At 37.0% G+C, this 18,870-nt stretch overlaps 1 protein-coding gene across 1 annotated transcript; it reads left to right on the top strand.

Annotated features, from left to right (window-relative positions):
- Nucleotides 1-1,723: 1,723 nt before the first annotated feature.
- LOC126604020 (suppressor of RPS4-RLD 1-like) lies at nucleotides 1,724-12,349 on the top strand. The gene is made up of 24 exons (XM_050271069.1): nucleotides 1,724-1,968; nucleotides 2,086-2,195; nucleotides 2,877-3,535; nucleotides 3,656-3,700; nucleotides 3,922-4,023; nucleotides 4,113-4,193; nucleotides 4,373-4,439; nucleotides 4,952-5,052; nucleotides 5,172-5,279; nucleotides 5,635-5,705; nucleotides 5,814-5,870; nucleotides 6,367-6,475; nucleotides 6,555-6,635; nucleotides 7,028-7,114; nucleotides 8,000-8,206; nucleotides 9,046-9,383; nucleotides 9,551-9,637; nucleotides 9,722-9,821; nucleotides 10,022-10,113; nucleotides 10,197-10,235; nucleotides 10,346-10,436; nucleotides 11,258-11,355; nucleotides 11,455-11,764; nucleotides 12,079-12,349. The coding sequence occupies exons 1-23, from the start codon at nucleotides 1,847-1,849 to the stop codon at nucleotides 11,741-11,743; spliced, it is 3,141 nt and encodes a 1,046-aa protein (XP_050127026.1). The 5' UTR covers nucleotides 1,724-1,846; the 3' UTR covers nucleotides 11,744-11,764; nucleotides 12,079-12,349.
- Nucleotides 12,350-18,870: the final 6,521 nt, after the last annotated feature.

The raw sequence follows: 18,870 nt of genomic DNA, 5'->3' as shown, positions 1-18,870 counted from the left end.
TAAAATATATTTATTTAGTGTTAAAAATGTTACAATTAGTATATTTATATTTATGGCTACATTTTTTATCATATATTTTTATTTTTAGTTTGTACCTATTTTTAATTTGCAAATATTTTTTAATTTGTACCAATTTTCTTTTCATTTTTAATTTGTACCCATATATTAGTTTCTTTTTGTGCCCAATTTTTTAAAGTTTTATTTGTGTTTGTACTCATGTGTATACCGTCACGTGACATTGTATATTTAATCAATGATAGAAAAATTACATATGGTATATTTATGTTTTATGCCTAAACTTTGTATCTTATATTTATATTTTTAGTTTGTACCCACTTTTAATTTGCAACATTTTTTTTTAAATTTGTAGTATTTTCTTTTTAGTTTTATTTTGTACCTATGTATTAATTTCTTTTAGCACCTATATTTTTTAAAAATTCATTTGTACTCATAATTTTTTAATCTTTTATTTGTACCCTAATTTATTTATAATGTACCAATTCTTCTTTATTAATGTACCACTTTGTTATATGTGAAATGTACCTATTTTTTATGTAAAATGTACCAATTTTTTTAACACTATGGATACATTCTTTTGCCATTTATTATTTCTTATTTTTACATAGTTTTTATCCGTTTATTAAATCAAAATGTTTGAATTTTTTTTGCTAACCGTTTCTAATAGTATTATAAAGAGGGATTTTAAATTTATAGGATTATAAATCTCATAAAATATCAAACAATTAATGTCAAAACTATAAAAATATAAATATTAATAGTAATATAATGAGGTGTACAAAGTCAAGGGACTTTGATCAAAGTTTGAATACTATTAAGGTTTTAATCAAAGAATGTTAAGGATTAGAGACCGTATCCAAATTATCCTTTTATTTTTTTTTTGGGTACAACGATATATTTTACATTAAGGGGAAAAAGTTCGGCTAATCCACATAATTGGCAACCTAATTTGGTATCGAATTTTCCATATACGAGATTCGAACCTAAAGCCTTTCACTTACAAGTGAAGATAAATACCACCAGACAGTAGTACTGAGTGGCAAGTGATAAAGGCCCCGTTTGGGATTGAGGTGATTTTAAAAAAAGCCACTGTGAAAAAAAGCTGAGGGTCATTTTTGTGTTTGGTAAACTGAAAAAAAAGGGCTTATTTTAGAAGCTGCTGTGAGAATAAGCTGAAAATCAAAGGAAAAGCTGAAGCTGCTATTTGCTGCTTTGAAAAAAAGCCAGTTTTTTCAAAGCACACGGAGCTACAGTGCTCCTTTAATGAAAAGACACACTATCATCCTGCTTTTTTTTCCAAAAGCACTTTCACAAAAAAGTTTACCAAACACTCTACTGGCTTTATTTCACAGCCGCTTATTCTCACAGCACAACCGCTTATTCTCACAGCAGCTTTTTTTCAAAGCACAGCAATACCAAACCAGCCCAAAAGATGGTGCTTGCAACGTGTTCCTAAATGGGCCTGAATAGCACAGTCCAAAGAAGAAACGAACCCAATTCAAAGTCCGGCCCACCAGACATGGAGAGGTTTGGTTTTGGATTCTTGCCGTACAAAATGTCAAACAAAGTGCTAAAGCTCAACCAATCACGTGCAATCTCTAAACACGTGCGAATCGCACGTGTAGGCCTGCAAGCCCATCTAGTTATGATTCGCCCCATTCTCAGTTTTCAACTTTCAGCTTTTTCCTATTACCAACTTTACCCCTATCCCTCTTTAACCCCCACCTCGCCACTTTCCTCTTGCTTGAGCCGTTGAAGCGAAGAAAGGAACACACAGAAAACGCGAGACTTCCCGCGACATCCCGATCCCTCACTCCGGCGACTCAGAATGGCGGCCGCCGTCGCCGAGAGGGCGGAGCTTGCCAAGCTCTGCACCTCACGTGACTGGTCCAAGGCCATCCGAGTCATCGACTCCCTCCTCTCCCAGTCTTCTTCCATCCAAGACATCTGGTCCGCCGCGCTCTCCATCTCTCTCACTTGCTTGTTCGATTCCTGCTGATCTTCCATTTGTTAAATGAATTGTGTTCTGATCGATTTTGTGTGGCTCTGAATGTTGGTGTATTGCAGCAACAGAGCATTCTGTTACAGCCAATTGGAGCTCCACAAGCACGTGGTTAAGGACTGCGATAGGGCGCTTCAGCTGGACCCTGCGCTTCTTCAAGCTTACATCCTCAAAGGTTTTTCTCCGATCATTTTCGTCGAATTCCTGCTCTTATTTGACTTGGAATGTTTATTTCGTTTTCTTTAAATTTGATATAATTGGAGTAATTAGTTGATAATTATAGCTCCCATTATGAAACTGTTAAGCTACTCGTAATTAGAGGTTTTGGAATAGATTTTAGGTCGTCTTAATTTGAATTTTAGGTGTTACTGGAATATGTGATTGAGTGGTTAGTTGATGCCGAGTGAAAGGTTCAAAAAATTTGTGAGCATGATATTAAGGAATCAATAGTGCATTATTTGGATGACTTGCGGTGGTGTTGATTGTATCGGTCCTTGTATATACCAGATTTTTTTTGGTATGATCTAGAAGTTCCTTAACGATGATTTATTGAAGGTTCTGTGAAAATTATAAATTAAAGTATTTTTTATAGTTGGTTATTCCAATAATTAGGAGCTTACTCCCTGTCATTATATACGAAAGTACATTTACGAGAATGCACACTTTTTCGAATAATTAATATACACGCATACACACTGAAACAGGACAGTTAATTTTGTTAGAATTATGTTGCTCTTTGTGATGCATGCATAATTGTGCACTCTTGGTGTGCACGTAGTCGATTGTTTTATGATTCGAGAAGTACTCTTGGGGCTCAAGCATCTTTGCGATCTTAGAATTGATTTTTGTGCTATAGGTCGTGCATTTTCTGCTTTGGGAAGGAAAGAGGATGCTTTTTTGGTTTGGGAGCAAGGCTATGAACATGCCTTGCGTCAGTGTGCAGATCTGAAGCAGTTGCTAGAACTGGGAGAGCTTTTAACAATTGCAAAGAAGGACGAAAGTAATGGAGATGATAACCAAGCAAAAGAGTCAGCATCATCTAAACTTGTGTCCGAAGCAAGCCCGCATATTAATGGGAAATCTGGTGAGACTTACAAGAATCACAATAAATTGAGTGGTGAATCAAAATTATGCTGTGAATCAACAGTTACCTCTGCGGTCCACGGCAAGTTTAATGGAAATGGAAATTTTGTCGCATCCAAGGGAATTGGTGATAAAGCCGGAGGGAGTAAGAAGTTTGATAGCCAAATCAATGGGAATCATGATATTAATGATAAATTACATTCTGAATCATGCAATGATTTAAGTGATACATGCAGTAAGTTACCTATGATTTGTAGCAAATCAAGTGATTTAACAGAAACTCCTCCCACACCCCCTAAATTAAGTACTAAATCTGATATACGCCATGAAATTGGTGAGGAGTCCAAGAGAAATAAAAAGTTCTCTGTTGCTAGACTTTCAAAGACCAAGTCAATAAGTGTGGATTTTCGATTATCAAGAGGTATAGCAGAGGTATGTTATAATTCTTTATTTGGTAACAGTTTTTCTGTTTGAGCACAGTTATTGTTTGTGTTGAACTTCCAGCGTTTTAAACTTTGTATTCTGTTTAACATATAATGCAACTTTTTTAAGGTTAATGAAGGGAAGTATGCTCATGCCATATCTATATTTGACAAGGTAAAGCTTCACTCCATGCCAGTCATCCTGAACAGTTTCTGGCAATTTCAGTTTGTCTTCCCATCTATACTTTTCCTTGATTGTCTTTCACTTCCATTTGTTTTCTTTTCCCTTCTTTGTTTCTTGTGTGTGGATAGGGAACAAGTCTAGAGGGTCATTGTTCTATGGGGCCATTAGCAAGTTTTATGAGCATTTGCATTTTTGTATAATTATATGCACAGATATTGAAAGAGGATCCTAACTATCCAGAGGCACTAATAGGGAGAGGGACAGCCTATGCATTCCAACGAGAACTTGAGGCTGCAATAGCTGATTTTACAAAGGTATTTGACTAAATAATATCTGACAAAAGAATAAAAATATTTTGGCTTGACCTTCACATGCAAGTAGTCGATCTGATTATGTTGTTCAGGCCATGGAATCAAATCCATCAGCTTGTGAGGCATGGAAACGGAGAGGACAAGCACGAGCTGCCATGGGAGAATTTGTTGAGGTGGTTATGCTATCTCAGTCTTTCCATGTAACTGTATCATCTTTGAATTTAACTAATGAATATTTTTTGGTTGTGGTTGTACACTGTTCCTCCGACTTAATTATTGGTAAAATAATAAGAAAAATTCTTTTGTTATGACACAAGAACTGCCTTGCATATTTGTTTCCTCATGATTCCAGGCCATTGAAGATTTGTCCAAGGCATTAGAGTTTGAACCAAATTCAGCCGACATTTTGCACGAAAGGGGTAACTAGCTCAAACCCCATATCTTTTCATTAATCATCATAACTCAGGACTCAGTTTCAAAGGCTATAACATAATGCCTTCATCTTTTATATGAACAAAATGAAATTGTATTACAGGAATTTCAGTATTTCATTTTGTCTTTCCTGATGCAATAAGTGCTGTTAGGATGTTAAGAATGACGCAGGCAAACAATTTTCTAGAGAGAGTGATAGTCTAATAGCTGTACAAGCTTGATTTTGAAGTTTGTGAGGTCTTTAATTATATTAAATGAAAATTTATATGCAACTGACAGAGACTATTGCATGATAACCTCAGTACTATGTGTAACAAATGAAACTTATATGCAAGTGACAGATACTATTGCATGATAATTTCAATACTATAACACAATGGCCGATAGAAGTACACATATTGGGAAATCTATTCACTGTATTTTTATTAGTAGCCAAAAGAACGTTTTTTTAATTTTTTTTTATAGACAGATAATGACAGTAGCATTTTAATTTTTGTAGGAATTGCCAACTTCAAGTTCAAGGACTTCTACACTGCCGTTGAAGACCTATCTGCATGCGTGAAACTTGACAAGGATAATGCATCTGCATACACATATTTGGTGAGTCTTCAAGATTCGGTTTCCTGTTGATTCTTTAGTCTAGTGATTGGTCACACTGGTTTCCCTGTATTATATCTTGTCCTATTGAGTCTTGACTGAACTGAAATTGACTTCCCTAGGGTTTGGCATTGTCCTCTATTGGTGAATATAAAAAAGCTGAGGAGGCACATTTGAAAGCAATTCAACTGGATCAGAATTTTCTTGAGGCATGGTTGCAGCTAACCCAGGTATCCATGACAAATTATTTTGTTTACCAAGGCCAAATGCATTTCCATTAATGTTTGAGAAAGCTTTGCATGCGTCTGGTTCATTTCATTGCATATCCTCATTCCAATGGCATCATTCATAGTGAAAGGCAGGGTCCCATGGAATCAATATGGGACACTGTCTCTGTTAGTCGACATAGTACTCATATAATACACTAGAATCTAAGGATAGGCTCATAAGTCATAACTGATGCTTGGTAGCAGATTTTTAGTTCACTCCTATAGAGCCAATAGGACTTGCCATTTCAGATGATACAAATCAAGCAGTTATAACTTATTACAAATACTGTTCTTCTGGGCATGTTGGTTATTTCAGTTCTATCAAGATATGGCAAACCCAACCAAGGCTTTGGAATGTCTGCAGAAAGCTCTACAAATTGATGGGAGGTGAGCATTTTCTGTCTGAACTAAGCCATTCGTGTTTGTAATGTTTATGTTGACCTTCAGGTCCCTGGTGTTAACACTGGAGATTTTTTCTGTGTCTAAATCTGAAAGGTTTGCCAAAGCATATCATTTGCGTGGACTACTGCTCCATGGGATGGGAGAACACAGGTTTGTTCTACCAAATCATATATTTGGTTTCAATGATTGACATGTAGTCCATTAACCATATTACTACTAACATGTTTGCATGACCTTCTGAAGCATGAATGATTTATGGTAATACCGTTGTCTTTGATCATATGTAGATGATTTAATAAATTGTGATCATCACTTGCAAGGACGATATGTTTTTTGTGATACAACAATCCGCTTAGGCACTACAATAGTCCACAGGCACAATAGCTTTTTCTTGTATAATTTTTTATTTATTTTATTTTATTATTTTTTCTTTTTTGTGGTGGGGCACTATACTCTTGGTTTTCTAGTTTCCATACATATTGGGTGTATTAAGTATTATGTTAAGGATGATGACATTTGACCATATTGATAGATGAAAAAGTTGCCAATGTTGCTTGGAGTTGCCTGACTAAATTTGTGTTATCTTGTTAGTGAAATCATACCCTTTGAAATAGTCTGTAATTTATTGCTGGATTCTATCTTGCAGCAAGGCTATTAAGGATTTGTCAACTGGTTTGAGCATTGAGAGTGCCAATATTGAGTGCTTGTATTTGCGGGCATCCTGCTACCATGCCCTTGGAGAATATGGACATGCGGTATTAGAAGTTATTTCTTTGATTGGTTTGGAATATCAGCTTCATATTTATTCATGATTCAGTTATGTACTGGTCACAGGTCAAGGACTACGACGCTGTGCTCGATTTGGAGCTAGACTCAATGGAGAAGTTTGTGTTGCAATGCCTTGCTTTTTATCAGGTTTAATTGATCTGGAATAATATGGCTTATTTGATGTTGATATTCTTGCACTTGCATTGATATTTGTCTGCTTGTAAGAACTATGTAAGTGCTGATGTGCAAAGAGTCAGATTCATAGTGTGCACTCTGTAACTTTTGGTGTGCAGTTCCATGTTCTAGCATATATCTTTGATGAACCTTTGACACTTTGCTCCATTGCATTTTATTTTGTTATTTCAGATACATTGAATGAAACAGTAGTATCCCTTTCATGAGTGAAAACGTATGCATGATTGATAAATCACAATACCACACAAGGGGAACTGATGACTGACGATGGCCTTATTTGAACTCAAACTATTCATTGCTTACATGTTAAAACTATTAACTTTGTTATTTTGTTTTGTTTCCAGAAAGAGGTTGCTCTATACACAGCATCAAGAATCAACAGTGAATTTTGCTGGTTTGATATTGATGGAGATATTGATTCACTTTTCAAGGTATTATCTCTTGAGAATTATATTTGGTCTTGATTCTCAGTTCATTGTGATAATTTTGCATCTACTTTTTGTCATACCATTTCAGCAGGTGCATGCCTCTCAATTCTCAAATCATAAACTTTACAATGTGTGACACAGTTATACTTCAAATAACATGCATTATTGACATACTGTAAACAATAACGCAAAAGGCATCAAGTATACAATGTCATCGGAGATATATAAAATATACAAAGGACCTATTCCCTTATCCTAGTCCTTTAAACAACTAATTGTGAAATTGAAGCTGAAATATGAAATTCTCAAGATCGTCTATTTTCCACTGCAAAGAGGCTATAAAGCCAACCATGTTAAAAGTTATTAATTCAAAAAGAACTCAAACTATAACTTTAATGGCATGTTTGGATTAGGGTCTTCAAAGTAACATGGAACTTGGGCTATATTTGGTAGGATGAAATGCAGCAATTAGATAGAGGAAGAAAATAACTAGATCCAGTACATTTGAGAAAACTTCGAATTTTGAAATGACACCTTTCTAGGTGTCATTTGTAAGTCCTTTTTTTGGTCTCTTTGTGGTGTGCTAGAAGAAGCTTTGTAATGTGCTTGAGTAGGTCATTGGTAGTCTTCTTGTCTTGCATTTTTAACAATTGAGTCTTATGTTCCTTGGAACTTTAATGTCCTCAATCCAAATGCACTTTAATAGTCATGGTTTTCAAAGAGGACCCTAAAAACTTCTTTTTCTTTTGGCTATAATGTTCAACCATCTTTTCCCAAATACAGGGTAAAGCACAGCCTCTTATAAATCAATATGCAAAAGGAACATTAACCAATTGCTCCAAATTCTCCTACATTATGTTTATTGTTTGTTTAATATCAAATATCCAGGAGTACTGGTGCAAGAGATTGCACCCTAAGAATGTATGCGAAAAGGTCTTTCGACAACCTCCCCTGCGTGAATCTTTGAAGAAGGGCAAGGTTAGAAAGCAAGATTTTTCAGTTACAAAGCAGAAGGCTGCTCTTCTGCAAGCTGCTGATTCAATTGGAAGGAAAATCCAATATGACTGTCCTGGCTTCTTACCGAATCGACGTCAGGTGATTTGATTAACTTTGAAGTTTGTCTACAATTATTGATGTGGCTTCTTAATTGTATTTTTTTTCTTTCCATTTTTTCGAGTTTCAACTTTTTATCATTTTAAGTAAACATATTGCCTGAGGAATAGTTGCACCTCTAGTTTTTCCCCTAAAATTCAACAACCTGGATCAGTTAGATTCATTTGAAGCTGCAGATGTTGCAATGCATTCAAGCCCCATGATATTTCTCCTCTCTCATACCTAGATGCTAAATGGTATATCATCTGTTAAAAAATTGCTCAGTTGAAATATTTGCAAAACATTTCACCAGAGGTGCACATCAAGAACAGTTTCACTATTACCTGAAATTTCTTTTACGTGACCCATTTTATCCGCTTCATTGTCCCAAACACAAATTGATGAATAGAAGTGACCATGCTTGTGTTGGGTAATCTGAGAATTTACTTTTATATTTGAGCCAGTTTAAAGACAAGAATTAACTTTTCTGTTCCAAATAAGTTTTGAAAAAGGAGCTAAAATCTGTACTTGACTGTGAGAACCGTTAATTTTGACCTATTGTGTTGGTGTAGCCAAGTTAAATTTAACTTGTGCACTTTCCATATTTTTGTAAAGAAGAAAACAAGTAAACTTTTTCCACATTTTTTTTATACTTTTTTCGTACGGGTTGTTATTATTACGTTGTGGCTTTTGGCATTCTTCTTTTGACTCATTTTGCGCTTTCAACTCTACATGCATAGGATATATAATATATTTCATTGTTTCTTCTAGTTTTCCTTGCCATGAAGTGCTTTGAATTAATCAACCAATAATTTTATTTTCTCATATCCTATGTCTACCAGCATCGTATGGCAGGATTGGCTGCTATTGAGGTTGCACAAAAGGTTTCAAAAGCATGGCGTTCCTTCCAAGCGGAGTGGAAATATTCTAATAATAAAAGCACCTTGAAGTTTGGTAAGAGAGGCCGGAGAAGGGAAAGAGTTAATTTGCCTAGCCAGAATAGAGGCGGTGCTGGTTGCAGTACAAGTAGCTCTTCAGAGACCTCAACTTCATATGGAATTACAGAATCTAATTCATCTGCACGGTCTATGATGTCATGGCATGAGGTTTATTCGATAGCTGTCAAATGGCGGCAGATTTCTGAACCGTGCGACCCTGTTGTGTGGATTAACAAGCTAAGGTATTCCATTTGATTGTTAAATGTGAATCATTTCTATGCTCAGTAGCCACTGGAGATCATTTTTGGATTGAATTTCATTCTGCTTTCCATTTTAATGGTTAAATAAGATAGTAAAATATTCTTCTATGTTGTCTTCTAATGTGAACCTGGATTTCTACCCAACTCAGTGAAGAGTTTAATGCTGGATTTGGATCTCATACACCATTGATCCTTGGACAAGCAAAAGTTGTTCGCTACTTCCCAAATTTTAAAAGGTGAAGGTCTATAATGGTTCCATTTGTATTGAACTGTTCAAATAATTGCCCTCCTTGAATGCTCATCACTTGTCAATGTGGCAGAACATTAGAAGTCACCAAGGCTATTATGAAGGAAAGATCATATGTGTATAATAAGGTCGATAACCTTATAGATTTATCCAGGGATGGGAAATTGCAAGATGTGAGTTCACCAATACGTTTTTTTATACTCTTGTAAATCTTATATTTTGATATGAAGGCTACTCTATCCTTTTCCTAAATGATATTTTCACTTTTAATTCATAATTTCTGTTAGCTTTCTTCTTCATGTATTACCCTCATTGAACAATCTTTTCTTTCCTATGTAAATAGTCATTCACTAGTATATTTATATTCATGCAGATTATGCAAGCAAAATCTTGCACTGATTTATACAGAGTGGTCGGTGAGGACTTCTGGTTGTCTACTTGGTGCGATAGTACTGCCTTTGAGGGGTAAGATTGCATATTGTTGAAATTGATGTTCTCACATTTTAATTCCATGTCACACCTAATTTCTGACTGGCTGCTTGTTTCAGGAGGCATCTTGAAGGGACAAGGATTACCCTAGTAAAAATGTAGCTTCTTGTCTTACAACTTTCTGTTTTTTCTTTCTATTTTTTTTTTTTACATCTTATTTACTTCTTTCCGTTTTTCAATTTCTGGATGCATCAACTGACTATTCCAGGGGGGAGAACAAATATGACTTTGCAATCAGAACACCTTGTATGCCTTCAAGGTGGGATGAATTTGATGCAGAAATGGCGAAGGCATGGGAAGTAAGTTACCCTACACCCTTCTATGCGAGCCATTATATTTTATTGTATTTCTATCCATACATTTGTATATTTGTTTCTGGGGATCCTTGATAAGAGCAATACATTTGTATATTTGTATGGGAAGAACAGATGCGCAATATGAGACATGAGAAGTGTGTCTTACCATCCCCTAGTTTGTATGTATAGCATCTCCGAAGCATTGTGTTGGCCAGTGAAATGTTTGTACCAGATCTTGCATAGAGTATATCTGAATTTGATTTTGCTAATCCTACATCCAATGGATTGCAACCTGAAACCTAGCCTGAGCCATGAAACAAAACATGCTCTGAAGTGTTATTCCTCTCTTACATGTCTGCAAACCTTGTGAACTCTCATTTTTCATATTGTTCAGAACTGATGCCTTCTCAGAATTACTGCAAATCCTTCTTGGATTATGCAGGACTCTTAATCCCGCATTCCTGATATACTTTTTTCTCATTTCAGACTGCTAACGCTAGGTTAATTAAATATGTAAGCAGAAATATGTGCTCGAGATATACCTTACATTTAGCCACCTTATATCATGCTTAAGCAGAACCTTAAGATGCAGTCCCACATTTTACTATTTCTTTCATGGTGAGTCTTGTGGATAGAATGGACTTTAGGCTGGTTTATTGGGCAGATTCTTTTTAGCTGGAGGTGCTAAAAAAACGATTTGTTTATAATAATGTTTGTCCTTCACTTGGAGTATCAACAATCCCTGTTGGCATAATTTATTTTTATTTCAAATCGTTTGATTGAACAAATTACTAATTTTGCAAGTATTGACTATGTATTGGCAGGCTATATGCAATGCTTATTGCGGTGAAAATTATGGATCTAATGAATTCACCGTGCTTGAAAATGTGAGAGATGCGATTTTAAGGATGACGTATTATTGGTATATCATTTAACCTTGTTGCATATATATGGCATGTTTGTCTTTCCAAAAATATATAGATCTAAATAAAGACTACATCCATACATAATATTCTTTCAGGTACAATTTTATGCCTCTTTCAAGAGGCTCTGCAGCTGTTGGGTTTGTTGTTATGCTCGGATTATTTCTTGCTGCTAATATGGAGTTCATAGGAAATATCCCACAAGGTTTACAGGTAGATTGGGAAGCCATTCTGAACTCTGATCCGGACTCGTTTGTTAATTCGATGAAGACTTGGTTGTATCCTTGTCTGAAGTCAACGACATCCTGGAAAGATCATCCTGATGTGCAATCAACTTTGGCCACAACCGGTTCAGTTGTTGCTGCTCTGAGCACTTACAATGACTGAGCTTCTAAAAGTCCTGAAGAGGTGAGTTCACTGCATCAGTAGGTCTAATGAGAATATGGTATAGCTCTCTGATTGCTCAAAACTAGGGCTCGTTTGGTTTCTAGGTTGAAAATGGTGGGATTGTAATATCATTCACTTATAACCTTCGATAATCAATACACCTTAAAGAGTTTATGAGTTACCCAATCCAATTCAGTCCAAGGAACCAAACGAGGCCTAATTTATTGTAGGGTCTTTAGATATTGGATATCCAAGTATTCAAATGAAGCTCCCACATGTAAAATACGCATCATATGATACAATGTTGTGACTTTCTGAATCTGAGTTGGTTGCAGCCAAATATTGTAAGCGGGAAGATTGTTTGTGGTATTTGTCGGAGGGAAACTGAGTCAATTTGAGGCAAGATTTCTGCAAATCTTACACCTGCTTGTATCATTGTAAACATGTTATGCATGCTGTATGTTTATTTGTTGTACAGGCTCCCTTGGATAATAAATTTGTAATTGTTATTTTCTGTGCTTCTTCATTTGTTATTGTTCATCACAATAAATTTGACCTGCAATTTTAATTCACAATACATACTTGTCATGTTATACATTTTCAATATTTCACTATCTTTTCCCTTTTTGGGACATTATTGTTTGCCACCGTACCTTTTCCCTTGTTTCCTTTGAACTAACTACATCTTACACCATCGAGGTTTGGAGTCGGTGTCAAGACGGGTCATGAGGTTCCAATTCTTTTCAACGGTAACGGCAGATGATTTTGTTGTTTGTATGGAGTTTTTCATATGTGAGACCCAATGTGAATGAACGAAACACACACATACATATATCAAATTGATTTGGGAAATGCTCTCAAATACCACTATTACGGTAGCAGTGTTCTCAAATAGTGCAGTGCTATACCATATCAATTAGCAATTAGTCCTATTATAACGCTATTGTATTGGTATATCGTATATCATAGTCATAGATAGTCTTTAATATTAATCGATTTAATACTGCAAAAAGTTAGGCAAATTTAAAATTGTTTAAACATTTATTTGTAGTGAATAAAGTTGACGAGTATAGTTTTGCAAGTAAACATTAAAGTAACTATCATTAATTCAATTGTCATATGATTTCCGATTTAGGTAATTTTTATCAACATAATTTTTAGAGCACTTCTAAAAGATAAATGGTTCGGATCTTTGTAAATAGTTATGAAGTGGGATATACAAAATGTGTCAAAAAATGGGTGTTATCGTAAGCCATTAAAAATTCACTAATCTAATGTGGAGAAGCGGAGGACATGGAGCAACATTTGGTTTTTTTTTTTGAATGCGAGTTCAGCCGTGTGTTGTGGTACTGCTGCTTTTTGCAGCTAGACATGAAGTCTATCATGGGGTAGGATTTTCGTGAGTCTTGGCAAGGGTTATGTGCTTGATTTCGTGACAAAGATGGACAAGAGGAGCTTTTGCAGGAGTGTGTTTTTGTTATGCGGAGAATTTGGAAGAGTCGAAATGAGATGATGTTTAAAGGAGTGTTGACTAATCCCATAGAGGGGGTTAGCAAATTATTGAATTCAGAGCATGCCATAATTCTAAGAAGCAAGTTGTTGTTCGTTGTGAGGATGAGGATGAGGATGGAGCTATCTTTGCTGGACAATTAGTTTGATGGAGGCGGCCAAATTATAGTGTGCTTAAGATTAACTGTGACGGTGCATGGTGTGGGAAGACACTCAAAGGAGGATATGGGTGGGTTATGAGGGACTTTGTCGGATTGCTGCAAGCGGTAGGTGGGAAGGGAGGCCTATTTTTCAATAATGTGGCGATGGCAAAATCTGCTGTGATTTGTACAACGTTAATGGTATGCATGGAGATGGGTTGTGATGAAGTGGAGATTGAGTATGACTCTTAGGTGATAATTAGTATGCTTAATGGGGAGTATGTGGTAGATGCTACTTTGGAGTGTTTTTTATCCATGATATTGGTCATTTGGCGTCTCAATTAGGAGGGGTGAGGTTTGTGTTTATCAAGCGAAATGGAAATGCCGTTGCTCATGCTATAGCCTCATACGTTGCCTCATACGTTGCCTCATATAGAGATGCTTTCCGTTGGGATGTTTTTGGTCCAGAGTTTTTATTTAATATTCTTGCTGAAGATGTAAACGTTTCTATTAAAATTTAATAAAAGTTATCATTTGACAAAAAAAAAACAAACAATTGTGCATCCATAAAATTATTTATCCTTTGCTAACGTAAGAGTGCAATTAGTTTTAGGTATGATCCTTTAAAACGACATCTGATTGGGTTTTGAAGGACTTTTGTTACTAGAAGGTTTTATAATGGTTAATTACAATATCAAGTGTAAGAAAGTACACCTTATCAAAAAAGTTGGCAGATCTGTAAGAAAGTGGAGGAAAAAAAAGAAAACAATGTGAAAATTCATAACCATGAAAATTTAATGAGTGTGAGTGTGCGGCAGCATGAAGAGATGATTGTAATTGCACAAATTGATACAAATTACAACATTTATAAATGATGAGCAGATTATGCAACTCAAATCCCCGTGGAAACTCTAAATATTTATCAAAATAATATGCCAAAGAAATTAATTCATATGATTAGTACCATGCCAATGAAAATTCTGAATTTGTAACAAAGTTAAAGAAACCAAGATCTATGATATGCATATGAAAATGCAAAATTTTATATAATGCTCTAGAGTATCGATAATTCGGTCTCTTTAATTGTTGGATTTTTTTATTAAAAAATATAAAAAAGAAATAAAAATTTTATCTGTTAAAAAATTTAAACCATCCTTTATTCCGAAACACCACCAAACTTTTTATGAGAATGATTGAAATTGTAAGTTTGTAATTGTCAATCTTTGAAGCACGAAAATGTTGCTCCCAAAAAAAAAAAAAAAAAAAGGGAATAGAATTCATGGTTTTTCTGAAAAACCTAATTGTCATACCCACAATCCTAAAAAAGGTTAGAAAAACTAATGAAAAGGACTTGAAAACTTAGTTTTAATGATAAGGACAAAATAAAAAGTAAAGTGAATAGTACCATGATTGACTTTTTAGTGTAAAAATGTGGTTTTTCGTTAAAATGAACAGTACCGATAGCTTTTCGTTAAAGTTTCCAAAAAGGTTTCCCCCCCCCCGGCATCCCAAAATTTGAGATAATAAGGGCATTATGGTCAATACACATAACACACTACCAGTAGACTGTAGACATAAAGGCAAAACTGTCCTTAAATCCTGAAGCAAAAGCTGCCAGACAATAGAGAGATTTTTAGTTGTGACGGGAACACGGATAGTACACTACGTGTGTTTATGTAAGTGGTGAAAAATTTTAAATTTTAGGTAATTAACCTTTTGACACACATATCCCACCATTTATATAGGAACACGTGATGTATCATCTCGTGTGACGGTTACACTGAAAAATCTCTAGAGAATGTCTGTTTTTTTTTTTTTTTTCAAGTTGCAGAAGTTTATTGATTTTGTCTTCTTACCCTTACCCTATTTTCAATCTTCCCACTCTATCACTAAGATTTATATCCTTTTTTCTACTTTCCCTTTCTACCTTTCTCCATCTTTTTTCATCAAATGTTTCTTCTACAATGGTAGGTCTGCCTGCAAGACAAATGAATGTGATTAAGCACAAGGGGGAGCACAATGTAATGGAAAGTAAAACATTACCAGTGGGTTTATGAAAAGAGTAATATTGCATTTACAATGTATTAGGTATTGTAAAGTGATATAGTGTCAGTATTATCGAATATCAAAATCAAGCAACAACAACAACAACAAAGCCTTTTCCCACTAAGTGGGGTCGGCTATATGAATCCTAGAACGCCATTGCGCTCGGTTTTGTGTCATGTCCTCCGTTAGATCCAAGTACTCTAAGCCTTTTCTTAGAGTCTCTTCCAAAGTTTTCCTAGGTCTTCCTCTACCCCTTCGGCCCTGAACCTCTGTCCCGTAGTCACATCTTCGAACCGGAGCGTCAGTCGGCCTTCTTTGCACATGTCCAAATCACCGGAACCGATTTTCTCTCATCTTTCCTTCAATTTCGGCTACTCCTACTTTACCTTGGATATCCTCATTCTCAATCTTATCCTTTCTCGTGTGCCCACACATCCCACGAAGCATCCTCATCTCCGCTACACCCATTTTGTGTACGTGTTGATGTTTCACCGCCCAACATTCTGTGCCATACAACATCGCTAGCCTTATTGCCGTCCTATAAAATTTTCCCTTGAGCTTCAGTGGCCTACGACGGTCACACAACACGCCGGATGCACTCTTACACTTCATCCATCCAGCTCGTATTCTATGGTTGAGATCTCCATCTAATTCTCCGTTCTCTTGCAAGATAGATCCTAGGTAGCGAAAACGGTCGCTTTTGTGATCTTCGCTAGATTGCTCCGGTCATTAGTGTGGATAAGTATATAAATGGATAGAGATAAGTATATAAATGGATAGAGATAGGAAAGCAAACACAAGATGTACGTGGTTCACCCAGATTGGCTACGTCCACGGAATAGAAGAGTTCTCATTAATTGTGAAGGGTTTACACAAGTACATAGGTTCAAGCTCTCCTTTAGTGAGTACCAGTGAATGATTTAGTACAAATGACATTAGAGTACAAATGACATTAGGAAATATTGTGGGAGAATGATCTCGTAATCACGAAACTTCTAAGTATCGGAGTGTGGTATCATCTTGACTTGCCTTATCTGTCTCATAAGTAGATGTGGCAGCTTCTCTGGAAGTACTCTTCCTCCATCCAGGGGTGGTATCTTTAACTGGTGGAGATGCACAAGGTAATGTATCAATTTCACTTGAAGCTTACTTGTAGTTTCAGGCTTGGTCCAGCGCGATACAAACCATGTAGTAGGAGTCCCCCAAGTCGCCGGGCTAGGGGATCTGCTGAAAGAGGTGACAGACAAGGTAAGCAATCAGGGCTCCGGCTGATTGTTCACCTTCTCCCCATCTTGCAGCAGCATGAAGGATAAAGAGAAGAAAAATGAGAAGAGATGATATGGGATACTTTTGCTTTTGAAGAAGTAACTTTCCACAGGCTTATTCTTGAACTGAGCTGGAGGGTTTTCTGGTTTCCTCCAGAGTATAAGGCCGACTGAAGAATTTGAGGGTCAAAACAAGTCCATCAAATCTAGAGTACGTTTGACAGAGTAATGGATGTATCGGTACGTATGCTGTTACGCTTGTCTCCACATGCTTCCTTGTATCCTTCGCACTTGCCCTATCTGTTCCTCAAGCAGATGCGGTATCTTCCCTGGAAACATAAGATGTTGAAGATGAGTACTCGAGAGCAATGCCAGGTAAGTAATCAGGTAAGGGGTTCCAGGCAGTCAGTTCCTGGCTGAGAGCTTGATTTCAAGTGCTGACTGATTGCTCTCTTTCTCCTTGTCTTGCAGGTAAAAACAAGGCCAAAGGAAAAGACAGGGAAAAAGCATGATATGGGATACTCTTGCTTTTAACCCTGATGATATGAGATATTCTTGCTCTAGTATAGCTTGTTTGCAGAGGTATTATCGGGGGGAAAGAAAGCTGAATATTTCGAAAGGTTTCGTTGGGAGTGCCCTCTCAGATATGAGGAAGGGTTGAGCATTTTTGCAGGTCTGCCTGTCCGTTGGGGATGGAGGTCAACATATATAGGAGTCTCCCTAACAACAAGTAGTAATGCTATTCCTTTACCCTGCTTGGTCATAGCACGGTAGTGGGAGCTGCCAGCTTCACATGTTTTAACTCTGTCAGAGCACTTTGAAAAAGTGGTATGTGGTATCTGGCTCTCGAGATTCGGAGAACGATGCTTCTTCGATTTTTGAGAAAGCAATCATGTTGGGGATCTGGCTCTCGAGATTCGGGGAGCAGTGTCTCTTCGATTTTTGAGAAAGTAATCATGTTGGTAGTCTGGCTCTCGAGATTCGGAGGGCGGTGCCTCTTCGATTTTGGAGTAAGCAATCTTGTTGGGAGTGTTTTCTCGGATGTGAGTAAAGGTTGGGCATGTTTGCTAGTCTACCTTGCCACGAAGCACGGAGGTTGACACACAGGGACTTTCCAATTATCCAGCAGTGGTACTGTTCCTTTACCCTTGTGGGTAATAATATGGTAGCTAGACCTTCAAAATTTATGTGTCTAAACTTTGTTAGTGCTGTTTCTTTGCTATTCTTTTACCTTTCTTGGTCAGAGCGATGTAGTGGGAGCTGCAAGTTTCACGTGCTCAACTTTGGCAGAGACTTTGGCAAAGTTATATGTGGTACCCATGAGCTATTGTTGCGTGTGGGAAGTGGGTGATTGAACAGTAAGATTCATGTGCTTTCTACTTCACCAGAAGTCTTCGACAAAATGCCCATAATTTCCGCAAAGCTGAGTGTGCGTGTGACAGGTGCTGACAAGGCTAGAAAAGTAGGTGCCTCTTCGATTTCTGAGATCGGCCGTCGTGGTCTCTGAGCAGCCCAGCTTTTGAGAAAGCGAGCGCCTCTTCGATTGATTCGGAGAACGATGCCTCTTCAATTTTTAAGAAAGCAATCATGCTGGGGGTCTGACTCTCGAGATTCGGGGAGCAGTGTCTTTTCGATTTTTGAGAAAGTAATCATGTTGGGAGTCTGGCTCTTGAGATTCGGAGGGCGGTGCCTCTTCGATTTTGGAGCAAGCAATCTTGGTGGGAGTGTTTTCTCGAATGTGAGTAAAGGTTGGGCATGTTTGCTAGTCTACCTTGCCACGAAGCACAGAGGTTGACACACAGGGACTTTCCAATTATCCAGCAATGGTACTGTTCCTTTACCCTCTCTTCGATTTTTGAGAAAGTAGTCATGTTGGGAGTCTGGCTCTCGAGATTCGGAGGGCGGTGCCTCTTCGATTTTGGAGCAAGCAATCTTATTGGGAGTGTTTTCTCGAATATGAGTAAAGGTTGGGCATGTTTGCTAGTCTACCTTGCCACGAGGCACAGAGGTTGACACACAGGGACTTTCCAATTATCCAGCAGTGGTACTGTTCCTTTACCCTTGTGGGTAATAATATGGTAGCTAGACCTTCAAAATTTATGGGTCTAAACTTTGTTAGTGCTGTTTCTTTGCTATTCTTTTACCCTTCTTGGTCAGAGCGATGTAG

Source organism: Malus sylvestris, chromosome 15 (genome assembly GCF_916048215.2).
Source record: "Malus sylvestris chromosome 15, drMalSylv7.2, whole genome shotgun sequence".
Classification (NCBI taxonomy): Eukaryota; Viridiplantae; Streptophyta; class Magnoliopsida; order Rosales; family Rosaceae; genus Malus; species Malus sylvestris.
The sequence above is the reverse complement of the archived record's forward strand: the minus strand, read 5'-3'. Positions and strand labels throughout refer to the sequence as shown.